The 27,554-nt window shown below is 40.0% G+C and overlaps 1 protein-coding gene across 1 annotated transcript in view; it reads right to left on the bottom strand.

Annotated features, from left to right (window-relative positions):
* The window catches only part of LOC122810691 (myoferlin-like), a 1,883,765-nt gene that overhangs the window by 1,305,184 nt on the left and 551,027 nt on the right, over positions 1–27,554 (bottom strand). The window contains 1 exon segment of the mRNA XM_044082260.1: positions 14,479–14,650. Within this exon segment, the coding sequence (XP_043938195.1) occupies positions 14,479–14,650 (172 nt within the window).

Raw genomic sequence — 27,554 nt, 5'->3', positions numbered from 1 at the left:
GGATTTTGGGCTTTCAGGATTTTGAGTTTTCAGGATTCTGAATTTTCAGGCTTTTGGTTTCAGGATTTTGATTTTCAGGCTTATGATGTTTCAGGCTTCTGAATGGGAACCCTGGAGCTAGATACTTTCTGAACACTCCTGATGCAGTGATAGTCCAAAGGTTAAGGTACAGAACTGATAATGTGACCTAGACATACAAAAACCTAAAAAAAATGTCTGAAGACTGGATGAATAGGGATGTGACGATAAGCATCTCATGAGTCTAGTGTTATCAGGAAACTTGAAAGGGGAAGAAGAGATGATAGGTTGTGAGGTGAAATCATTTTGAATTAAGGCACTTTCAGAAACAGGTTTAGGAAAGAAAGATCCAGAATTGGTCTACAACCATTTTCCTTCTTTGGCACGAGGAACATCCTTGAATAAAAATCTCTTCTGCACTTGGGAAGGAGAAACTGTCTTTGGAAAAGCATGTTCTGCTGTTAATCAGGTTTAAACTATTCGGGCTACCTAAAGTCCACTCTTCAAATTTTCCCTTAAAACTACCTTCCTCAAAGTATACTACTGTTCTATTTAGTGTATCCTATAACTATAAATTATCTCTACTTGACTCCCAAGTAGACTATTCTCTATCTGTATAGCCCAGCACTTGCTCCTACAGTACTTATCACCTTGATACAGCACTCTTGTTGTAGATAGTACCCCAAAAAAGCAAACCCCATTTCTTGGTCACCCACATCCCCCAGAACCTTTTTTAAGTTTTTCTGTCTATTCCTTCTAGCATGTCGAGGGATCAGTTTCTAATGTCTTCTCCTGCTCAGCTGGTGAACCTGGGCATATTGAGGCAATGTTACAATTGCTTCATGTACACAGACAAACCTCTCCTCCTCCCACAAAACACAAATACATGCGAGAGATGCAACTATACGGCCAAACTGGAGGCTGAGCTCTCTCAACATAGGACTGGCAAGACCAGACAGGAGGAGAAGGTAACCACACACACTATAGACCCAGTCTCACATAATACCATCACAACCTCAAATCATACACATAAACACACAAAGACATACTCGGAGGCTCTGATCAAAAATCTACCAAAACAGCAGAGGCCACCAAAGCAGACACCCAAACAACTACCACCTCAGAACACAACACCTGCAACACATAGACCACACAGTCAGAGTGTCAAGCAGTCACAGCCCTTAAGGCCAAACACAATGCCAGACACACTAGTCATTGGTGACTCCATAGTCAGACACACTGATGTCCCGCTCACCAGACTGAGTAAGGAGAAGGTCACAGTAAGCTGCCTGTCGGGCTAGAATCCGCCACATAACGCAAGCACTCAGGTCTCTCAACAGCAGGTACAAGTACGACTCAATCATTGTCCACGCTGGTGTAAGCGACCTGAGGCGTACCTCCTTGGACTACATGAAAAGAGACATAGAGGAGCTCACTGATTATGTAGCCCAAGCAGGTATGACCCTGACCTTGAGCAGTATCCTACCTTCACCAAGAATGATGCCACAATACAGAGATAAGATGATCAGCTTTAACAATTGGCTTAAACTCTGGTGTCATTCAAAGGGGATCAATGTCTGTCTGCCTGGGATGACATGCTGGACAAGCCACGATGCTTCAAGGGACGGCTTGCACCTGTCACCCTGGGATTCGGATTTTGGCAAAGGCTCTTGCCACCCCATAGTGCCTTTTTTAGGCAAGGCTCAAATTCTAAACCTACCACCCTAGAACACAAAAAAGAAAAAAACTAAGGGTAATGCTGCTCAATGTCAGAAGTCTCAACCTCAAGATGCACGCACTCGAGGCCCTTCTCAGTATGGAGAACATCGATGTCTGTGCTGTGACAGAAACCTGGTTTAAGGCTCCTGAGAGCACCCCAGTACTATCAGGTTTTACCTCATATCATGCGTTCTGGCCCCAAAATCCGGACAATACCAAGAAAGGAGGGGGGGTATCCATATTCATCAAGGACACCCACACCTCAAGATTGGTGGCAACGCACGATGCATCGGAAACCATCCAGGTGCAATTAACCATAGGCAAGACTGCTCTGCAATTTGTAGCATGTTACAGGCCACCCTCGCAAACTCAGGAACCTCACATGGCCTTCCTGAAAACACTGGAAGGGATAAATGTATCTCCGAACACCATCATACTAGGTGACTTCAACTACCCTAATATAGACTGGGAACACTACTCAAGCCCAAACACTCTAGCCCAAAAGTTCCTGGAATTCATAAACTCAAATGCCATGGAACAACTAGTCACCATCCCCACAAGAGGAGAAAACATACTTGATCTCATCATCACGAACATGGGAGCACAATGTTCAACACCGGAAGTATACCCCTCACTGGTGAGATCAGATCACAAACTAATCTCGCTGGAGGTCCTCATCCCGCCCACCGAAATAAAAGACCACAAAAGAACTTCGAAAGCCGACTTCACACTTCTAAAGACTAGTGTGATCTCCTTTAAGGCCCCGAGCGGTAAACATTACTCAAACCGCTGAATCACTTACAAATGCCTTCTACCAGCACCTGTAGGGCTGCATGGATCAGGCAATCCCAAGCAAAACAAAGACTCTTTGTACCAAAGGCAAGCGTCCAGTCTGGTGGACCCCAGCCATAAACAAACTCTACAACAAAAGGAGAAAGCTACTACAAGATAGAGCAAAATCCTTAAAAGGTAAGACACCGCTGATCACTATAAGTAAAAGCTAAGAGCTCTCATAAAATCATCCAAAGCTAATTTTGAGAGAAAAATAGCTAAGGACTCTAAAGACAACCATAAGGCATTCTTTAGCTATGTCAGAAACCTAAGAGGAAACTCCCAGATATGCTCAGAATTAGTACAAAATGATGTGAAGATTACTGATCCTACAGACATTGCAAACATACTGGCTGACAGGTTCAGTGCAAACTCCCCTCCCCACCAAAGGAGAGATATCTATACCAAATGATTGTAGCCCCCCAAACATCTCTAATGCCCAGGTGAGAACTGCTCTCTCCAAGGCAAAGAACACAGCATCCATGGGACCTGATGGTGTCCCCGGCTGTGTGCTCCACGAACTCAACGAGGAATTAAACCCACAGTTAGGACAGCTGTTTAATCTTAGTCTCACCTCCGGATCGTGCCCAGGAGTGGCGACAGCGACTGTGGTCCCACTTCACAAAGGCGGTGCCTCCACCGACCCTGGAAATTACCGTCCCATTAGCTTGACAAGCCTTATCTGCAAAGCCATGGAAAGGATCATAATGGATCTCATAAATAAAGACATAGGGAATTTGCAGACTTTGGATCCAACCCAGTTTGGCTTTGTCAAAGGCAGATCATGCCTTTTAAACTTGGTTGACTTTTTCGAAACAGTCACCAAGGCCATTGACGAGGGAAAGGCAGTCCATACAGCCTACCTCGACCTGGCGAAGGCTTTCGATACAATACCCCACTCGGGTATCATTGAAAAACTCATCAACTTAAATGTAAACCCATACATTACAAGATGGGTTGCAAACTGGCTGAGTGACAGAACCCACAGGGTCAGAGTTGCTGGCGCCATGTCAGACTCAAAGCCTGTCACAAGTGGTGTCTTGTTTGGCATCTACTTTTCTGAAGTACAAGCAAACACAGGAGGGTTATGGCTGACAAAGTTTGCAGATGACTGCAAACTGGGCGCCGTAGTCGAAAACACATCTGACACAGATATCCTTCAGAAGGGTCTCACAGAAACGGATAACTGGTGCCAGAGCCATGGCCTAAAGTTAAATGCCAAGAAATGCATAGTCATACCCTTCGGGAAAAACAAGGTTACCCCTAGCTACCATATAGGTGGCAATCCACTGATCACAGAAGAAGTTATCAGGGACCTGGGGACCCAGGTTGACAGTAGCCTTTCATTTGACACTCATATTGCTAAAGTAGTTAGGAAGACCTTCTACATTGCCCACCTTATCATGAAGGGATTCACATCTAGATCAAGGGAGGTCATAGTCTCCTATGCTCATCACTCATCAGACCAATGATTGAGTACAATGCCCCATTCAGAATGTATCTGACCCGACACTTGCAGCAGCTGGAGAGGCCACAAAAGTTCCTCACCAAAAGGATAAAGGGTCTCAAACATCTGTCCTATGCTGCCCGGCTGAAAGAACTCCAGCTCTATTCATTCAGGGAACCAAAGAGATTTCAGATATTGCTGATCTTTCACATGTGGAGCCATGTCAAACCCAGATTTGATGAACATAGATGCTTCATCTCAAAAATCTAGATCCCTCAGAAGCCAAAGTCAGAGTGGACTTAAACCTCGAAACGGTTATTAATAAGGCCTGCTGGAGGAAAATATTCATCACTGAAGTGTAGTTGACATCCCAGGAACAAAATCCCAGTATATGTGAGGCAGAGAAAGACTTTGGCTGTTCTCTTGAAATACAAGCTTGTGTAAGAGATCTCTCTCCCAAAACAGAGATCCCTGACACTTTGAAAAAGACTCTGCAGAGAGAAGCAAGTTGTCTAAATATGGAAAAATGTGGCTACCCTGTAGACTGCAATGAGCTATATCTGGAGCTAGATACTTTGTGAACACTCCTGATGCAGTGATAGTCCAAATGTTAAGGTACAGAACTGATAATGCTTGAATAAATGCACTCGGGAAGGAGAAACTGTATGAACCTATGAACCTATGAACAAGTGGAAACAAAAGAGTATGATCTGCAGGATGAGGAATGACCCCCTGGAAAGGAAGAATTTTCTCCCCTGACATCTGTAACCCTGATGAATGATATTCAAATCTCATTTGACTGAATCAATCTGTTGCCAAAGAGAAAATACAGAATAGGATGTTCTGGAAGAAAAAGAGGCCAAGGTCAGAGTAGGTCACAAGGTCCCTTCAACAGTCATTCAGACATACTGGACTGCTCTTGGTTTTGGGAGGTAAGAGACTTATTTTTGGACCTATCTTGCCATTCCTTCTAAAATGTCTGTTTGCCTGAATTCTGTAGAGGTTGTTTATCCTGTTTTATTTATTTTTCTGCCAAAAATTGCAGAGAATCCCTTAGATAATTTGGAAAAAGAGGGCTAAAAAATCTTAAGAGAGTCCCTGGATCAGCTTGCAGATTTCATCATACTTTTTGATCACCTCTGAAGTAAAGGGGCCAAACACTGAACCTCTCTCCAAGAGAAAATTTTAAATCTCATTATTAACATTGTCTGGAAAGTTCTGAGAATGCAGACATGCAAATCTCCTTAAAACAATACCAGTGGCCATAGCCCTGGAAAAAGTATCAATAGAGTCATACACATACTGCAAACAATGAGTAGTGACCTGTGCAAAAGAACAAACCAAGTTATTTAAAGCAGATTTTTCCTCACAAAAATAAATTGCAGATAAAACATTCCTCATACTTTCACAGTTTGTCAGACCAAACTTTAACATATGAGCCTGAGAATTCAAAATTCTGAAAACCAAAGTTGTAGATGTATACACTTGTTTCCCATACTCATCAATAACTTTCCCATCCTTGTCAGAAACAGTAGGATTGGAATTAACTAAGCAGTTAGCAGAAGTGCAGTCATCTAAGGCTGTAGCTGCTGGGTCAGGTTTGGTATAAACATTTAAAAAACTGAGGAATTTTAAACATCCTGTCTGCCTTTTTAGAGGCAGCTGGCGGACTAACACGAAATTTGCAGGCAATAACATACAGAAATCCTCTAAAACTGAAGGAACAGGGTTTAGGTTCTGGAAAATCCTTCTGTAACAACTCATAGTATTTTCTGAGGGACTGAAAGTCCACTGTGTTTTCCCACTGAAAACACTGGCAAATCTGAGGGAAAAAAATGAATCAATCCCTGCAACTTCTTGTTCAAATTCAGAATCCTGAACCTCTTGAGGAAAACAGGAATCCCTTTTTCTTTTACCAGAAACCACTTTACAAGAAGGATCAAAACCCTGAATTAAACCCTGAGCCAGACACTGCAAACTATTCCTGTCTAAAGAAATTTGAGAAGTAGATACATGCTTGGGTTTTGATTTTTTTTTTTTTTTTTTTTTTTAGGAAAATGGGACTAACCATGTTACTAATGGCAGGAGCTGCTTCTCCGAGGATGGGCAAAGCATTCCGGCACAACAGGGAAACCTTCCCTGTTTCCTCTCCCAGGGCCTACAACCGTGGCTCTCCCTTGCCCTGTGAGGGATTCCAACAGCCACAGAGGACGTGGCTAACTCCCATTCCACAGTGGCTGCAAGTGCTACACCAGAGGGATCTGTGGTAAAAGACGAGTGGTCTGAGGAAAAAAAAATGGCCACAGCAGAGTCACCTACCTGTGTCTGAGGCAAATTGCTAACCTGGTGTTGTGGCAAAGGCGTTTGCTTAACTTTTTTCTTTTTGTGACTGGAAAAAGAACCGACCTTGGGACTGGTAGTCTGTTCCATGGTCAAGACAAAAATGGTGCTTCTTTCCTGGGGAAGACAAGCAGTGAATGACAGTAAAACTACCAGTCAACAAAAGTTACTTTTTTAACAGAAAAAAAGCACATTAGAAAGCACTTTTAAGTATTATACCAACCCAGCCAAGGAAAAATAAGCATAATTTCTCCACAGAAAATATGTTTTCAGTTAGTTAACACTACTTTTAAACTGACAGAAAAAGCGATTGCTCCATTTAAAAGTATGTTACAGTCTCAAGACAGTCTGTTAAAACACAACACTCTTAGCTTTAAAATAACTTTCCTGAAAAGGAAAGCAATAAAACATCAATAAATTTGAGAAAATGGAAGTTTTTTTCCACAGAGAACTTATCTGCCCAGCAAAGGAAAGCACAAGCTGTTCATAGATCCACAAAAGCCTCAGGGGAGTGTACTCTTTGGCAGCAGTAAAGCTTTAAAAGGCTTCACACCCAAACTTCTCTTTTACTCAGCTCAAGCTGCTTGGCAGTTTGGGTGTGTGGAAGCCCTGATGCTTTGGAAACTGGACGGCTATTACATACTTGGCAGGATAAAACCCATATAGCTAAGGCTACCACACCAGTGATCAATATGTTTAACATCAGCAGATGTTCATATAATCACTGCTGCAATAGTCTAAGCTTTATGAGCTGTATCCTGTACCAGATATAACAGCTGGCCTGCCTACAAAGCTTTCAGGGCACCTCCACACACCCAAACCATGTGTCAGCTGAAACTGAGCTGATTAAATGTTAATTTTGGATGCCAAGCCCTTTAGATCTTTCTTGACAACAGAGACAGAGAGGCTAATGCCCTGAGAGGACAATGGCAGGAATATAACAACTGATCAATAGTTCTGAAAGATTTTGTTCTAGCAAGATAGTATCTAGATTGTCTATGGATATCCAAGGTATGGAGTATTCTTTCTGCCTCATTTTTAGGTACAGGAAAGAAGGCAGGGAGATGAAGGGTTTGACTTAAGGTAACCTTGGATACCGCTTTAGGTATAAGTGAAGGATTAGTTCTTAAACCCTTTCTATTTCGAAAATGAGATAAGACTGACTCACCACGAAAGCTTGTAACTCAGATGCTCCTCTTGCAGAGGTCAGAGCAATTAGTAAGGTTGTTTTCCATGTGAAGAATCTTAAGACAGGTTGATGAACGGTTTCAAATAGAGCAAGAGTTAGTTTTTCCACCACAAAATTAAGATCCCAGAGAGGAGTCACCTGTTTCTTAGGAGACTTTTTATACAACACCCCTTACATTTTCACATGAGGTTGCACTGAAAGGGGGATCCATGGGCAGGCATGCTGAAATGGCTAACAAATGAACCTTCAACAAATGCTGATAAAAGCAAGAATTCCCCGAAAAAATGCTAAAAGTTCAGGATAGCCATAGAAAACGTTCTATTCCAAAACACAAGATGTGTGCTTTCATTTTAAAACATTTAAAACTTCATCAGATAACTGCATTTGTAAAGTCCCAGTTTTTATACTACTTTCAAAATGGTGGAATACGTCATGCCAAGCCCCCTTCTAACACATTTAAAGAAACAGGAATTAATTTTTGCAAAGTATAGCTTTTAAAAACAATATATTTACAGCAATTTTCCTTTTTATATTTAAAAACAACACGTTTGTATAAAACCATCAAAAACATCAAATTATTTATCTAAGTAATTCCTTCAGCTTCAATAAATATGCAGTGGATGTTTGTTCATTTAGACCTGGCAGATTCCCTGCATTAAACCGGAGCTGCCAGCAAGCTCTCTTTTAACTAACAGGAGAGACCAAGGCCCTTCTCTTATACTTGGGGTCACTTTCTCTAGAATGCTGAACTTAAAACCATGTCCCGGATATTCTTGAATATGTTTGCAAAGGGACTTTGCATCTTTCTTCTTCTTAATGTCATACAGATGTTTGTACACCCTATCCTTTAACTTTCTTTCCATCTTGCCTATATAGAATCCAGGGCAAGACTGACACACAGCCATGTACACCACTTCAGCAGTATCACAGTTATAATTTCCTGAACGCTTAAATAAGTGTGAATTAATAGTGAATTGTTCACCTTCAAGAATGTATTTACAATACGTACATCTCCCACACTTCCCCATGTTCGTTCTTTTTTTACTACTTATAGCCTTTGAGAAATTGTCCAATATATTTTTCATGTTTCTATCTTTTCTATACACCACAACCAGTTTCTCACTTAATTTCTGTATTATTTACCTGTCTTCCTTAAGAACTGATCAGTTTTGTTTTTTGAGGACCCATCTAATAAACTGACTATCTGCATTATACATAGTAATGAATACATTCTTGTAACATTTATTGTTATTGTTAGCCATATTTCCATTACTTATACTTGTGTCCTACATCCTTGTTATTCTAACTATATCATCTGACTGGGAACATAGTATAGGTGTGAAATAACCACGTTCTCTTTTATTCATTACTTCATACATCAGCTTTTCTACAGAGTCATTCAGATACCCTCTAGTATTAAACATTCCTTTTAGGTGCATACATTCATCCCAAAAATCACTATCGAATGTAACCATTTGTGCCACTCTTACAAATTGCCCTTTTACAACTGCCGTCTTCTGCATATGGGGGTGAGCACTGGTAAAGTGTAAGAAGGCATTTGAATATGTTGCAGATTTAAAAATTCAGGATGTAAACCTTCCATTAAAAATATCCTTGCATAGCTTTTAAATGTAAAATGTAAAAAGGAAAACTGTTGCAAATGTATTGTGTTTAAAAGCTCCACTTTGTAAAAAATAATTCCTGTTTCTTTAAATGTGGCTTTTGGAAGGGGGCTTAGCATGACATATTCCACCATTTTGAAAGTAGTATAAAAACTGGGACTTTAACAAATGCAGTTGTCTGATGAAGTTTTAAGTGTTTTAGAACAAAAGCGCTCATCTTGTGTTTTGGAATAAAATTTTCTATGGCTATCCTGATCTTTTAGCACTTTTTCTGTGAATTCTTACCAAACTAATCTTGACTGAGGAGTAAAACTATTAACAGGATAGCAACTCACACAAATACTGTAGAACAAAGAAATGCTAACCTTGAATGGTGCTGTGCTTTTTGCTGGCACCAACTAGCAAACCTTTCTCATTTGCTATTATATGCTTTTTCTAGTAGAAAGCTCTCTTGCCTCCATTGATGCCTGCTGCACATCCTCACAGAAAAGGTGCTTAAAATGTATTAAAATTCTATCATCCAGGCAGTCAGTTGTAGATGTTTGGGACTGAGATATATCTAACATCTCTGATCGTGCGTGAGTAAATCCTATCTGTGCCAAAGCTTGTGTAATTGCCCATAGCCATTTCTAAAATAAGAGAGATCAAATGTTGCTTGGACCATAAGGGAGTAGTCAAAATTATCTTTGAAGAGTCCTGGATCTTCAGAATGACCCCAGATATTAGTGGAATGGGTAAATAAGCATATAGGAACATTCCTGTCCAAGGAAAATAAAATAAAAATCTGATTTCAAGGCCTTCTTGCATGGAATCATGGAACAAAATGTTGCCAACTGATTGTTGGAAGCAGAGGCAAACAGATCTGCTTGAGGTGCTCCCCACAGCTGGATCAATTCTTAGAAGACCCCCTGATTTGGTTGCCATTTGTGAGGGTCTGTCCTGGTCCTGCTCAGCTTGAGTGCAAATTTTCCAATGAAAATATGTAAGATTCCTGTAGAGTGAGACTGTGCTGAAAAACTACATCACAGGCTACAATGGCTATTATGCACAGAGGATAAGATCTTGCTTTTCAATGTACCACATTACTGTGGTGATGTCTGTAAACATCTGAAGAGGTCCTGGAGACCACAGATGCTTGAGAGAATTGAGACCTAACATTTCTTTTATGTTTATGCATTCTGGTTTCTTTTTTGTTCCAAAGACCTTCCACTTTTATCCCCACAGATACTGCTTCCCAAGCAAAGTTTGAAGGGCTTGTTATAACTGACTGTGCTGGAATAGGAAGGAGGAATGAGAGACCTAGGTTTTGAAAAATTTCTTGTTTCCACCACAAAATCTCCTTTTTCACAAATCCCAGCATTGGAATTTGAAATGACAGGGGATGTCAATGCTGGGATCAAAGAAATTTCAGGTACCACTGAATCTGTTCTCATGTGGAGTCTTGAAGAACATATCATGAGTATCACAGATGCCATGAGACCCAGAATCCTGAGAAGTTCCCTCAATATGATAACAGTCTGAGTAGAAAACTCAGGAAAAGCTCTAAATTCATATCTACTTTTTCTTGTGAAAGAAAAGCTCTTTGAAGTGAGGTGTCCAGGAGACACACCAGAAATACAGTCCTTTGAGGAGTCAAACAAGACTTCCTGTAAGTTCTCCTGGAATCTCGGGCTGTGTAGGAGATCCCTTACCCAACTAGGAGACTCTTGACACTTAGAAAAAGACCCTGCAAAGATAAGCAAGTCATCTCAATATAGAAAAAATGTGAATACATTGCAGTCTGCAGTAGGCTATCACAGGAGCCAAGCACTTTCTGAGTACCCTTGGAGCAGCAGATAGACTAAATGGTACTCCAGGGAACTGATAATGTGATTCAGGCACAGAAAACCTGAAGAACATGTGGAATCTGACAGCATATATGAATGTGATGATATGCAACCATTTCTCCTGAAGAACATTTGGAATATGGCAGTATATATGAATGTGATGATATGCAAGCATTTCTTTACTAGTTTCTGTACCGCTTTTTTTGTGACTCTGGCATTATGCAAGGTTTCCAGTTAACCTTTTCCTGAGTGGTTTAATTATGGAGCTGAACCAGGTTTGTTCTGCCAGGCAGCTATCAAAACACTTTGTGTACCCTTAATAGACACTCTTTTATTTCTTGTTTCTGTGACTTAGTTTATCATCTGCCTAAACTGTATAGATTGTGGCCACTGTTCTTTCTTCTCCAGAGTTACTAGCCGGTGCTACTAAGCTAATTGCAGAGGTTTGTAACTCCTTCTGTGATTTCAGAACACTGATATGGTAGTAATGATCTTATCTTACCAGTCTAAACATGTCTTCTACCCCCTTTAACTTTTCTATTATTTCAAATGGGCTCTGCAATTTAGCCAAAAATGTGTTTTTTGCTGAGAGTATCAAAACTAATAACTGTTCACCAGTATAAAATTTCTGGTCCTTTATTTCTATTATACACACCCCGTTGTGAGCGTGGGCTATTTCCGTATGTTCCTCTGTGGTGGCCATCACCACTTTCAACCTCCTTTGCATGCAGGTATAGTGTTCTATGACACCTTTCAATTATTTTTTTTCTTCTCCACAAGTTTCTTTGATAATATGTAACATCTCTTCTGTGTGCCTGCCATACAATGACTCAAAAAGACTGAACCCTGTTGAGGTTTGCAACACTTCTCTAATGGCAACCAGGAGATATGTTTGAGCTGGTCCTTTCATGCCGCTTTACGTATGAGTGCTAACCCTATCCCTAACCCCCCCACTCTCCAAACCCTACCCTTACACATTCCCTTACCAAATAATACCAATACTATTAAACAAGACAGGTAAAGACACACACCCCACCACACACACACACACAGCACTAAAACTATGACCTTACTTAGCCCTAATGCTAAACCTAACCCAGAAACACTTGCACATACACTATAAAACATACATAGATGCACACAACTAAATATATCCCCTTACACAGCACTTATTTAACCTTAATTGTCAAAAGTCCACTTACCTTCATGAATGCTCATCTCACACAAAAGACTAGAAGAGCTGACGTTCAACATATCCTACCTGTGACTAACATAACATTTGATTTAAAATGAGAACATTATATTCTTTCAACAAAATGTGCATTTGACACAGTATATTGCACCTGAATCTCCACCCACCTAACTCCACACACACACACACACACACACACACACACACACACGTGCATATATCTAGAGAGAGAGAGACACAGAGCAAACATATTTACATATATATATATATATATATATATATATATAGATGTACACATGCACACATATATCGAGATAGAGAGAGCACACATATATTTAAACACACACACACACACACACATATATATATATATATATATATATATGTAGACATACATATTCACGCACACACACACACACGCACACACACGCACACACACACACACACACACACACACACACACACACACACACACACACACTCTGATTACCTTTTAGCTGCTAGAGATGTAAGTGCTCATTTTTGGTTGTTTGAGCATGATTGCTTGATGCTACATTTGCTTGTGCCCATTTTATTTGCTATATACTATACTTACATGTGTGGGCTTGTAATTGTGTTTTTTTTCAATGTTTCTATGTTGAAGACTATAGCATTTTGGATAAAGTCAGATCTCTTTTTTTTCGTATTTTTCACTATTATGAATGATCTCTCTTTTTCAAGAGGGACTGAACTCAGTGCAAGAATATATGAATAATGGAGGCACAAATCACTCAACCACACTGCATTTGCTGCAGTATTCCAGTTTTGGTACTTTAATGCTACATTCCACAGCTCTGATTTGTCCTTTAACATCTTCAGTTTGTGCTCTTTCAATGGCTCAATTATAGGGCCAATGAGACAAAAGCTTGTCAAAGTCAAAATGGAATCAATGGATTCACGGCTAAGTTCCACACAAACAGCACAATGTAGCAAGAGAACTGAACGAGTAGCATTACAGGCTTCTAGCTACCTGTACTATCGGTCCATTTTTCTAGCTGCATTATACTATTGGTCACTTCAGAGGACCAAAAGCATAGTGCAGTTAAAAAAATGGACTAATAGCACAGGGAGTTTCTAAGCTTCCTGTGCTATTGAGCCATGTTTACAGTTCCACTATGCTGTTTGGATTGTTCAGCAGACCAATAGTATAGTGCAGCTAGAAAATTTGGGTCTATGTCAAATAAACGAATGCTTGAAATGTTGAACGTCATATAGTTGAGACCATATGATCGACATTTCAAGTGTTCGAAGGTTGACTTTAACGGCGACGTACGGTGCAGAATGGGAGAATTTCCCTTTTCTGCACTGAAGTGCAGTCTCAGAGTTGGTATATTTAAGTAGGGGGGTATGGGGGCTCGCACTGTTAAGGTATGTTTTTCTTTCTTTCTTTTTTTTTTATTATATATTCGAACTTTCAAATGTCGACCATATAGTCTTGAACATATGGTATTCGACATTTTGGAAATTCGAATACATAACATAGACCCGAAAATTTTATCAATTGCACATTTCAGCTTGAATTTTCATTTTTAATGTCAGCATTGCAAGGCCAGTCATTCTGCATTTATTTAAGCAGATGCAGCTGATTTCACAGATGCTTAAATAAATGTGTTATTTAAGTCTGCATGTGAATTAACTGTAAAAAATGTAGCAAGGAGCTTATATAAAGCTGTTTGCTACAGTTCCTGCAGTCTGGTCTTCAAGTCTTTTTTTCTTTTATTTTCTCTCTTTTTAAGATTAGAATATCCTTTTTTGATTCTCAACTGAATTATTTGGGGAGCTTCTCTTTTGGGCTATCTGCTCCAATCTGTAAAGGCAGGCACTATGATTTTCAATTTACAAGGGGCTGAGAGGTATGGGGATGTACTGTGGGAGTGCCCTTCTACAAAAACAAAGGTAATTATTGGTTATTTTTTTATTTTACTTGACATCCCCTGTTGATCAACAATATGTATTTGAACTGTTTTTATGATGAAGAGTATTGTGCAGGAATGTAAGAGCAGTTATGTTTAAAGTTATATTATTATTATCATTATTATTATTATTATTATTATGATATGATATGGTAGACTCATATTACATTTGCACTCACAAATGTGTTCTCATCTGCGCAGGTAGAGCCTGCCCATACATGCACATGCACGCGTGCACACAAACACACACACACACAGTCATACATTTACATTTAAATTCATAACTATGACACATTATTATTAAGAAAGAACAGAACTGATGCTGATCATATCATACTGTACCTTGAGTTGGAAGAACTGGAATGTTTTCCTGTGCATAAGGGTCACAGTAGAATTCTTTCAATGAAGAAATGGTTGTCTGTCCCACAACATGTTTTGAACTAAGTAACCCAAAACCAATCTCAATCACCTTCAGTACGATTGGAGGACAGTACTTCTCTTCCACTGGCAGCAGCTAAAATATTATACAAGAAACATTAGTTTTCTTAACTGAATTCAGTGGAGTAACAAGAAAACTCATTGTCAGTTGGTCTATATATTTATTTTCTGATATTAATCTTGGCTTAAGGCAGCCTTCTGCTGTATAAATGCAGCACACATTACTCTACCAAAGACACGTGCAGAACTATGGAGAAAGTGTGACAAAAAGAGAAGACAGAGAGAGAGAGAGAGAGAGAGAGAGACAGGGAGAGAGACAGGCAGACTGAACAAAATAAGTTAAGATAAAAGGAAAAACAGAATATTGCAAAGCAGATATGTAATAGGATTTTTAATACTCTCAAAATCTGTATAATTACTAACCTCCCCAGATCAAAATCACCATCATGGTTTACTAATTTATCACACATCAAAATGGGCAAAAAGACCAGTCTCACTTTGCACATGCCACTAATGCATTGTTTTCTATGGGTCCAAGTCAACTTACTGAAAGTCATAATATTGAAAATACAATGATGAAATGTCGAAAGGCTTCCTATTCACATTAAGCAGAGTCCGTCCCTGGCCCTCTTCAATTTAGCTCAATGGCTTGGGAATTGCAAAAGATACTCACTGCACAGCCACAAATCCATGGCATCCTCTTACCCCTAGAGGCCATATATTGGGTTATACTGTCTAGGCTTGTAAGGGCTCTTAAGCTGTTATCCTACTAGTCTCCTATGAACCCATGAATCTATGAGACACCTTCCAGGCTAATGGCTCTACCCTCTCCCCTGACAAATGGCAGCCAACCCAGTATTTTCAACACTTCTTTCAGGCTATCACTGCTATCTACTACAAAACTAATACAAAATTTATAGAATTAATTGCTCCACCATAAAGATCTAATTAATACCCAACATTTCCTAAAATTGTAGGTCCAGTCATAACACTACCACCAGCTCAAATATTATCTCATACCATTGGTATAGCTACCCCCACAAATGCCACATTCTTTTCATTCTAGCACTCAAGATTACTGTCTCATCACTAATCTAATCCCCCTTGCAAAACTCTTCAAAAATGACTTATACTCAGGTCTTCACCTGCAACAATATATACTGGCTACTTGCCAGCTCATCCTTGCACAGATGGAGAAAATCTTGACTATGAACCAGGTGACACAAGTTCAATTACTGCTGTGGGCACAGTCCTTGGAGCTGGCATGGTGGAGAAGAAAGGGATTAATGAGGTTTTGCCTGCTTGCCTCTTTTGGAGAGAAGGGCTGGGGCTCACATCCCTGAATTGGTTCTTGTGAGAAACAATTAGTAGAGACTGAGGATAACAAAATTCTTCAGTTTTCTTTTTAAATAATTTTGATAAACTGACACTTAGGACACAGGCAAACATACATTAACAGAAATTATACCACAACCCCCCCAAAACGTGCACGCTGATTGGCCAGCGTGCACATTGTAAATCGAGTTATACTAATGGAAAAAGGTCCGGTCGCCCGGACTTTTTTCCATTAGTATAACTCTACTTTTAAAATACTGTCTCACTATGTTAACATAGCGAGACAGGTTTAAAAAAAAAAAGCAACGGAGAAAGCAAGATCTCCGTTGCTTTGTTAAATGGGTTTAACATAGCGAGACAGTTTAAAATAAGCAACGGACATCTCCGTTGCTTATTTTAAACTGTCTCGCTATGTTAAACCCATTTAAAAAGCAACGGAGATCTTGCTTTCTCCGTTGCTTTGCCAACTCTGATGTACTGCGCGCGCAGTACATCAGAACTGCGGATGCCAGACATCTGCGGAAGGGCAGTAAACAGGCATTATACTATGCCATTATTAAAGAAAAGTAATAGTTTCTTTTCTTAAATAATGTCATGGTATAATAGCAATAACCCACTTCTGCTGGGTAATGCTGTATTTACGGTTGGCTTTGTTTGGTCCTTGGCCTCGGGACCAAACCACCAACCGTGGTAAATCAACATTACCACAGCGTGGGTTATTGCTATAATAAAATAACCATATTAATTTTTTTCCATTTAAATACAGTATGTATCACATATATTTTCTTTCTTTGCAACTATCATCAGTCCAATATTACATAAATTGCTGAAATCCTGCATTCCCTTAAATCTCACTCGCTGCATATATTCTTCCCACAAATTGTATTTATTTTAATGTGATGTGCTCCTACACTTTTCTAAAGAACCTTCTTCCAGTTCTTTTATCTCTTTTCTAATATGTAGTGCTTCAAATACAGTTGATTTAGTCTTTGATTTCCATTTTCTAGTAATTGCTTTTTGGCAACCAACAAAATTAAAGTTAATAAGGCCATAGTATGTCTAAGAAATTCAGATCCTGTGTCTCATCTAAAAAAAAAAATCATAACCTTAATTACAGTAATTTGATCACCAAATATTTCAGATATAGTTCTCAGTGGTGAATTTTTAAAATCTGCCAACTCGTTACACTCCCGAAACACACGACTCTAGTTATCTCTTTCTTCCACGTCACACTTTTAACATTTGCTATCTACCTGTTGAAAAAAATTGTGAAGTCTTACAAAATGCCAATGCAAACATTTCCAGGGAAAGATCCTAAAATCTTCTAGACTATGTTGCACATTTGGGAGCCATAATATGTTCTCCCATTGTTCCCTTGTAAATTGTTTTTCCAGTTTCTCTTCCCGAGCTTTTCTAACCTCTTACAATCGATCCATATAGTTAACATGCAATATTTTATATGCCTTAATAAGTACCTCTTTTTTAACAGCAACTTATGTGCTAAATTCGAGTAAAAACCCCACCACAACAGGTCTTTCACTTAAGATTCCCCTGTCCCTTTCTCTTTGCCTATACTTTGATGGCAATCGCTGGCAGGGAGGGCAGTCTCTAGCTTGCAGTCCAAACATCTTCTTGACCTCATCACACTCTATTATCATTCCCTCTCTGTTGTATTGCTTCCAGTGCATTGGTTCCTTTGGCAGTTTTCTCACTTAAATTCCAGACCCCTCTTGCCTGTTTTCTGTATCCATACTTACAGTCATCTCAGTTGGCAAAAATCTCCTTTTTCTATTCTTGTGTTGACTTAGTTCTTAGAATACTTTTGTTACTTTATGATATAATATTCTCTATGGTTGTTATTCTCCTTAAGGATCTGCATCCAGAATCCCAGTCACTCTATTTCTTGAACCCCCCCCCATTTCATTATCATTCATATACATTTTGAATTATAACCTTCTGCTTGTGTTATGTATATCAGCTTTAAATGTGTAGCTCTGAACTATCCCTTCAAATCAGGTAATCCTAAAACACCTTATTCTGTTGGAAGCATCAGCTTATCCCACATAACTTTTGTCTTCTTCCCCTCCCAGATACATTTCTTCAACTCTTTATTAATTATTGCCCAAAACTTCTCTGATGGTTGATAAAAATATGCCTGACCCATATATAAAACTAAAGGGACTAATAAAGATATTTTCACTGCTTGTAACTTACTATCCATTTCCACACACAATAGCTTCCAGTTTCTTAGTTTTTGTATTATCTTTTGTTTAGGCTCTTCTCACTCATCCTTAGCTGCCACAACAGAAGACTTTTTAATCCACATTCCTAAATAATTTGTCTTATAATGCCCCCATGAATTTGTGAGTACATTATTTACAGCTAAAGTCTGTTTTATCTTCATTAATTGTATATCCCAAAAAGATTTGAATTGTTTCAAAATGTTCCACAACATTAAGATTTCCTTTTCTGGTAAAAATACTATCATTTTCAAATAAAGGCAGGTTTTCTTGATTACCAAACTTATTATATACAAAAGTTATGTACTTCCCATAAAGACAGATCTGTGTTGTCTCATTTATGTCTGGTTTGTTTGGGTTGCTGGATCCCAAAGGGATCTAACCTTGGGATCTTCTTCTAAAACTGTGGATCCAATGTCCTGGCTCCTCCCCAACCCATAATTCTCTCCTCTCCATTAAATTACATCAGATTGAGTTTACTAACAGTATCTAGTATCTAATCATCATCATAAAAATACAACCAACAAAAAGTACCTAAAGATGTAATCAATGAAAGCCTACTGAGCTATTAAAACACACAGAGCCTAGTTGAGGTTTGCCCAACCACTAGAAGCTGCTTGATGACAATACTGGAAGGGGAAGAAAGGGAATGATGTGGAACAGGACAAAAATGAGGCAACACAGATGAATCGTTATGGTAAGTAAATAAATTTCGTATCTGATGTTGTCTATTTTCACTTGATTCAATGTTTGGGACAGATTCCCAAGCTACCAAAAGTAGGACACTGGAGTGGTATCAAGGAAGGACATTCCTGAAAATAGTGGAACCAAAGGATGAATGTGTGCTCTGAACTGCACATCCAATTTGTAATGAGATACAAAGGTGTGAACCATAGACCAAGTTGTTGCTGCACAAATGTCATCAATACAAATTCTCGTCATGAAAGCCATAGGTGTGTAGCTGTTGCAGCTGTGGAATAAGCCTTCAGTTTCACATGAAAGGGTAAGCCTTGGTCATTATAACCAAAAGAAATCCTGTCTGTTAGCCATTTAGAAAGCGTGACTTTTGATATTTTGCTTTCCAATTTTGCTCTAGAAAAGAATACAAATAGCTGATCTCACTTTCTTAAGTCCTTAGTATTGTGCAAACAGAACCTGAGCTGTATGTAAACATCTAATGTGTATAACATATATTCTCCTCTGTTTGAATACTTGGGGAAAAAGACTGGTAAATCAATAGATTGATTCAAATTCACTTCAGATGTCACATTCAGCAGAAAGGAAGAATTTGTCCTCAAGGTTACTCTATCTTTATGAAAGATGAGATACAGATAAGGTAGCTTGCTTGATAAAGCTTGTAGTTCCAAGATCCATCTGGCAGATGTGATTGCAACCAGAAAAATGTATTCCAAAAAGATACTTAAGATCGACTGAGACTGCTGGTTCAAAAGGTTTATTTTTGGTTGATCATGATGGCCCATGGGGAACTGGGTCTCTAATTGGAGGGGTCTTAACATAAAAGCTTCCATGGGAAAGGTTTTACATATTTTTAGAGAAGCAATGAAGGAATTATTATACCCTATATGAAAATTTGAAATGGCAGCCATTGTACTTTGACAGTAGAAAAGCTAGACACTTGCTGAAAAAAAAGTTTTGATAGAACATTCAAAATTTGTAGTACAGGAATGAGGAAAGGCTACAGATCTTTTGCCAGTGCCTATATAGAAAATCTTTTCCATTTGTTCTGATAAATCTTTTGGTTTACTGCTTCTCAGATGAAGAAATTATGTGAACCACTGATGATGAAAGCCTGGCATCTCTGGCAATCATTAGAATTGGAGAAACCATGTAGTCAATTTTAGGGTTTGAAGGTCTGGTAGAGACAACCCAGATATATGACGTAGAAGATCTGAGCTAGGATACAACACCCAAGGCAGGAGTGTACTAAATGAGGCTAAAGGATGGGAACCAAACATGCTGTGGCCATTAGGGGGCAATGAGGATCACTCTGGTCTTTCATCTTGTGGCTTTCTGAACAAACTTTGTCAAGAGTGGAATTGGGGGAAGGCATACAGGAGATCCAGGGGCAAGTGCACCCGCAGGCAGGTGCAAGGGGGTGCACTTGCACCCCCCTGGAATCGGCAATCGGCTGACTACAGCATTTCAAACAAAGCAATCGGCTGACTACAGCATTTCAAACAAAGTTTTTCTTTTGTGCGTTCTTCTTTAAGAAGAAGCGGGAACTTAGACAGGGTATTCGAGTATTCAGGAACGGAAGATGGGACCCGTTCCGAGTATTCAGGAACGGAAGATGGGACCCGTTCAGGTAGTGTGTGTGTGTGTGTGTGTGAAGTCAGACTTTCCTGGTTAATAAATGTAAATGGACACATTTCAATATTGGACTTCTTTTCTTCAGAAAGTGTATGGTAACAAAAGCAAGCTTTTATTCTAGCAATTTTCTAAGTGTACAAGATGGATATTTGAAATGTATCCCTGTATTTGGGACTGTATTCCCCCCATTACTGGCTTCATCCAGGTTTTGTGCTAGGGTTGAGAGTTATGGTAAGAATTGAATTCACTGAATATGTTTGGGGGCTGTATTCGCCCAGTGTTGACTTTGTTCAGGTATTTATTGGCTTCATCAAGGTATTTATTGGCTTCATCCAGGTTTTTTGCTAATGTTGAGAGCTATGGTAAGAACTGATTTCACTGAACATGTTTGGGGGCTATATTCTCTCATTACTGGCTTTGTCCGGGTGTTATTTGCTAAAAGGTTGAGAGCTATGGTGAGAACTGAATTCACTGAATGTTTGGTGGTTGTAGTCACCCATTATTGGCTTTGTTCAGGTCTTTTGTGCTAAGAGGTTGACAGCTGTGCTATAGTGAGAACTGAATTCACTAAATGGTAAAGTTTCAGTCTTCCTCCTTCACAAAACAGCTGATTTGGCGTAGTGGTATGTTGCTTTGACTTTTGCACGGGGTCCCCTGGGTTCAAGACGTGGCAGTGAAATGTATGGTGGTAATGCAGCATTTTATTCTAGCAACTTTCAAACATTATACAAGCAATGTTTAAAATGTGTCCTTGTTGTTTGGTCTTTTGCCCCCCCCCCCCCAATAAATTTCGGCTTTTTCCAGATTTCTTGTGCTGCAAAGTTCAGAGATACAGCTGAGTGTCGAGTAGATTTTACAAGGAGCTGAGAGCTGCAGGGGAGCAAAAGTTTAGTGCTGATTATGTTTAGTCTGCTTACATTAATAGCACAACAGATAGTGTACTTGCTTTAGATGCTGAAGGCTGTGGGTTCTACTCCCGCAGTAGGTAAATGCATTGCTGATGCTGTATTGTGTTGTAAAGGGGTGGATGCTGCAGTCCTTTTGGCAAAGATACCTAGTAACTATGAACCTGTTAACAGTTTGCTATCCATTCTCTATTGCGGTATTACTAGCTTTTCATTTTACTGCATGCAACAAAGGCAATTTATTCTTCAAGGGTAACGGGCACTTTATTTGTAGATTAAATAATGACATATAAAGTGTTTGCTAGCAGCAACCTCTATTAGTTACAAATTTCTTCAATGTGGATTTTACTACAGAGATTGTGTATATTTTTACTGATACTGGTGGACTTGAGTAGACTTTATGATGGAAATGTTCTGAACTGGGCAATTTTGTCATTGGTGGATGCTTTTTGTTTCTTTGTTTACTGGAAAAATTTTCAAAACAATAAATTTAAAATGCCCTTTAACAACTGTACTGTATTGTACAAGGAATATAATGTAATACAGTCAGGAAGGTGTATCAAAGAGCATGTGTATGTTATGTTCGAGGGGCCTATGATTTTGAAGACAACCCAGAGTTAATATTTGCAATTGGCAAAATGTATTTTCTCTGAAAGTGGGTTTCGGTGCTGTTTCAATGCATGTGAGTTTCAAGGGCAGAGAAGTATTAATGTTAGTCTATTTTCATTGAGACTGCATTGCTTTAACAGATATGTATTAGGGTTTGTGCTGTAAAATGCAAAATAAAACTTTCAAATGAAATCCTAAATTATCGCAGAAGTAAAGCAGTATGCACATTAGTGTTTATGGAAACTGGGACAAAATAACCAAGGAATGGGACATTGGAATGGCTGCAGGGGGGGGGGAGGCTCCATTTGACCATGATTTTGTGAGGGGGGGGGTAGCAAACTCAGACAGCCCCAGTTGAACTATACCTCTCAGTTGTCCATATCTTTGCAGAATTAATAGATATTTGCTGCTTATTTTTGGTTTGTTTCTCAAAATTTGTGGTTTTCTAGCAAATCATTTAGGAATGAAGCCATTAAATGACAGACATTGAGTTTCAGATGTCATAACCTTCAGAAAAATGCATGCTAATGCAAGACTGTCTAAGTTTATACAAGAGCAATTTTTAGTAGTGTTTCTATGTTCCCCAATATATTTGGCCTTGTTCAGATTTCCTGCATTAAGAGGTTGAGAGGTACGTGCAAATCACTTTGTAGATTAGGAATATCCAAACATCTCAATTGTCCCCAATTCTGGCTCAAAATGTTGCTCTCCCTAATAATGCCTCCTCCAAAATGGCAATTTTGGAAGAAAATGTGGAGGGTTTACAATTATAACTGTAATGATCAGTTGTAGATTACCTTTATTTCAGAAATGCATGTGGATGCTCTTATTTTGTTAGCTGCTTCAAGTTAACTGTTAATATTAAAAGGTGTCCCTTTTTGACAGGTATTTTGCATCACATTTTGGTCTGTTTTTCATAAAATTGTGGTTTCTGGCAAATTAGTGGCAAGTCATTAAAGATTGAAGTTAGAAAATAATGGCAGACATTTGAGTTTCAGATTTTATACCCTTCAGAAAATTTGTACTAATGCAAGATCTACCTGTTCTATTAAGTTAATAAGAGCAATATTTAAAATTGGCCTTATTTTTGGGCCTGTGTCCCACTTCTAGTTCTATGTATGGCTTTGTCCAGATTTCTTGCTCTGAAGTTGAGAGGTAGGAGTGTCAGAGCCTTCAAATTATGACATACTTATTGCACCCCAGCCCCCATTGTAGTGGCTCGGGATGTGTCCAAAGAAGGCAAGAAGCAGTTATGCAGTAAGTGTGCAGAGTATTCCCCATCCAAGGTAGATCACAAATATGACCGTGGCTTTTCATCTGTCCTTGATTTTGCAAAATGTTCTGGTTTTCTATCAGATTTTATACTGTTGATTTATGCTTCTTATTATTCAGGAACTGCATGCTATCACAGTGTCCTGTTGCTCTGTTTAAGTAGCCATGGTTTAATGAACATCAGGTAAGCTTGTCGGAGATTGTAAGATGCAAGTAAGCTTTAGTAAGCTTGCGGACATTGTAAGATGCAAGTAAGCTTTAGTAAGCATATTGTTAAAGAATTGCTAGCATTGAAAGCCTTTTCGTTGTTGCCATGCAGAGAATATTTACATAGCTAGATAATGTATAAGCCTTGGGTATTGAAATGCATATGACAGTATTTGTAATAAAAGGACAGGATTACAGTATTTTCAGAAGCTCATTACATTTTATTGGAGACCAGTGTCTTATAGCAGTGTCTGTGTGTTAGTACACTTGTAGTTGGGTGGCTTTAATGGTATATGGTAAATAAGCATTGCTACCTTACTTAAAAGCCAAGCCCTGCAACAACTAGCTCCACAATGAAGTCAAAACACAATAGCTCTGGTGGGTAAATGTACTCTGTAGTAATCAAAAAGGCAAATGTTTGAAATGACTACAGCTTATGTGCAAACACAATAGGTAGTGATGAAACAATGCTCTGCTAAAAATGCTTTAATGCTCCACATTGCTGAGCTGCAATCACTAGCTACCAGGATTTCACCCACTTCAGATCAAGCACGGTGCCGTTCAGTGCAACCTTCCCAGAACTAATTCAAGTCTGACCAGAATTATTTGGTGTGTGTATGAGGGAGGTAGCATACCCCTCAGCTGTCCAGATTTTTGCCCCATATTCCTCTTAAAAAGGATTGAAGTTGCTAAATAATGAGACTGCATACTAACACAAATCCTGTTACTCTTGCAATTTTCTGAGAGCCATATTTATAATTTGTCCCTATTTATTTTAGGCTTTGTCAAGATTTCTTGCACTAAGGGTGAAGCCTTGAGGGGTGTGGTATCTTTGTAAGAGAGAGAGAAAGTGAAATGCCCAAGTTAGAGTTAGCAGGTGGAATTTTCAAGTGCATTTTCAAGGAACTTTTAGTTATGTACTTACCATAACTTCGGATGTATGGGATCCATCTCGCCTACATTCATGACAGATGGGTTCGGAGCCGATCCATCGGCTCCGACTCGGCAACTTATACACTAGCACGAAGTCTCTCATTGGCTGGGCTACTCCCTATCCCAGGATGCACTACACCTGCTTCCCCAGATCTTGTTTGTTCGCTTTCATACACCCATGTAAACACAGAAAACACTATTAGTCACTATAACCAACTAAAGTTCTTCAAGAAAGAACGCCAAGAAAAAAGTGACTACAGCTCCTCTAAATCCAAATGGAAGGGGGAAGGAGGGTGGGTACTTATGAATGTAGGCGAGATGGATCCCATACATCCGAAGTTATGGTAAGTACATAACTAAAAGATGTAATGGGATCCTATCTCGCCTACATTCATGACAGATGGGACAGCGTCCTAGCACCTACATCCCGGGTGGCTCATTGGAACACACTCCTGAGAACTGTGGAACCAAAGGAAGCTCTGCCTCGAGAAACCACATCCAATTTGTAATGAGAAATAAAAGTGTGCGGAGAAGTCCAGGTTGCCGCAGCACAAATATCATCTATTGATAATTTGGAGTGAAAAGCTATGGAAGTAGCCATTGCCCTGGTAGAATGAGCCTTGACTGGAAAGGGAAGGTCTTTATTAGCCTGTGAATAAATAAAAATGATACAATCTTTAATCCATTTAGATATGGAGGCTTTTGTTACTGGTTGACCCAATTTGTTCGCTGCAAAAGAAACAAACAACTGATTTGATTTCCGCGTTTGAGCGGTTCTATTCAAATAAAACGTAGTTGTCTATGTACGTCCAATTGATGCAAAGTATATTCTGCGTTATTGGAGAATTCTGGGAAAAAGACAGGGAGTTCTATAGTTTGTTGCATACAGAAAGAGGAGGCCACCTTTGGTATAAATGCAGGGTTTAATTTCAATGAAACTCTATGCTTGTGAAAAATCAAATAGGGAGGATCAGAACAAAGAGCTTGAAGTTCTGAAACTCGCCTAGCAGATGTTATGGCTACTAAAAGGCGTTTTCCAAGACAGAAATTTTAAATCACAAGTAGCAGCTGGTTCGAAAGGATGGGCAGTTAGGGCAGCAAGAACCATATTCAAATCCCAAGGTGGAACAGGCTGAGATAAAGGAGGCCTAAGGAGCCAAGCCCCTTTAAGGAAAGCCTTACAAAGTTTGTGAGACATCAATGAAGGTTCAAAAGAAGCATGAAAATTAGAGATCACTGCTAATTGAACCTTAATGGTAGAAACTGAAGAGCCCGACTGAAAAAGGGAGGCCAGAAAATTCAGAACCTCCGATACTGGTGCAGTGAGAGGATCTATACCCCGTTCTTGAGCCCAGAAGGCAAATCTTTTCCATTTACTGGAATAAAGTTTGATGGTGGAAGGTTTATGAGAAGAAGACAGTATGTGGACCACGTCCGGCGAAAGAGCATAGTCTCGGACTAAGGATGGAAGTGGAGTAACCATGCTGCCAACTTCAAGGACCTGAGAGACGGATGACGCCGTCCTGACTGGTGAGTCAACAGGTCTGGCACTGGATCCAGAAACCATGGACCTTCTATCGCATGCCTCTGTAGGAAGGGAAACCAAACTTGACGAGGCCAGTGCGGGGCAATCAAAATCATCTCGCTCTCCAAGTAAATGGCCTTCTGTATCACCCTCGGTAGAAAGGGGAATGGAGGGAAGGCGTAGAGAAGACCGGGGGGCCAAATGTGAGTCAGAGCGTCCCTGGGAATCTGTCCCTGAGAAGGAAACAGTGTGAAGAACTCTCTGCATTTCGCATTGTGCGGGCTGGCAAACAGGTCGCAGCAAGGAAGACCCCATCTGTCGAAGATTTTCGCAGCTATACTCTGTTTGAGGGACCACTCGTGGGGTAAAAGAATGGTCCTGCTTAATCTGTCCGCAATCACATTGGACTTCCCCGGTATGTGCGTTGCCATTAGAAAGCGGTTGGTAACTACCGCCCAGTGCCAAAGTCTCATGGCTTCTCTGCATAGTGGGTAAGACCTGGTTCCACCTTGCTTGTTTATGTACCACCACCGACATGTTGTCGGATAGGATAGTAATCGGGCCCTGTGGGAGAGCGTGATGGAGAGCTTGGAGTACCAATAGTACCGCTCTCATCTCCAGGACATTGATATGCAAATGCGTTTCCTGGATCTGCCATGTGCCTTGGACCGACCTGTCCAGGTAATGACCCCCCCACCCTACCTGGGAGGCGTCCATAGTCACAGTGGCAATGGGACGTTGAGGTATAAAGGGTCGCCCCTGGTCGAGATTTGATTGGAGAAGCCACCAATGAAGATCTCGACGGCAACTTTCCGTGATTATGATTAAGTGGTTCAAGGGAAGTTCCTGATAGGACCATTGAACCGACAGTAGCCATTGTAAAATTTGCATGTGAAGTCTGGCCAAGGGAACTAAAAGTATGGTCGACGCCATCGAGCCCAACAGTTTTAGGATCCGATGGGCGGGGCTCTTGTAGGGAGAGACAGGATTTGACTTGATCTTGTAAGACCTGAATTCTTGCTGCCGGTAAATAGGCGCATTCTTTTGTGTCTAAGTCTGCGCCTATGAAAGTAATACGCTGAGATGGCTGTAGTACAGATTTTTGCAAATTGAACGTGATCCCCAAGAAACGGCCCAAGGTGAACGTGGCTCTGAGCGCTTGGAGTAGTAGATGCTCGGAGGTGGCAGTAAGGAGCCAGTCGTCTAGATAAGGAAACACCTGGAATCCCAGACTTCTCAGGTGAGCAGTTACCACTGCCAGACATTTGGTGAACACCCTGGGGCTGTGGTGAGACCAAAGGGCAGTGCTCGGAATTGAAAATGACTGGCTCCGAGGCGGAAGCGTAAATGTCTCCTGGACTCTTGAGCTATGGGAATGTGATAGTAAGCATCCTGGAGATCTATGGAGCACATCCATGCATTCTTTTCCAGCAAAGGAAGAATAGATTGAAGAGTGACCATTCGGAATTTGGACTTCTTTACGAAACGATTCAATGAACTGAGGTCCAAAATGGGCCTGAAGTCCCCTGTCTTTTTTGGTACCAAAAATAACTTTGAGTAAGTTCCTGATCCGATCTGGTCGATGGGGACAGGCTGGATGGCTCTTTTTTCTAGCAGCTTTGA

Source organism: Protopterus annectens, chromosome 9.part0, assembly GCF_019279795.1.
Source record: "Protopterus annectens isolate FY-2018-M chromosome 9.part0, PAN1.0, whole genome shotgun sequence".
In the NCBI taxonomy this organism is placed as follows: Eukaryota; Metazoa; Chordata; order Ceratodontiformes; family Protopteridae; genus Protopterus; species Protopterus annectens.
This window is presented reverse-complemented; position numbering and strand designations above follow the sequence as displayed.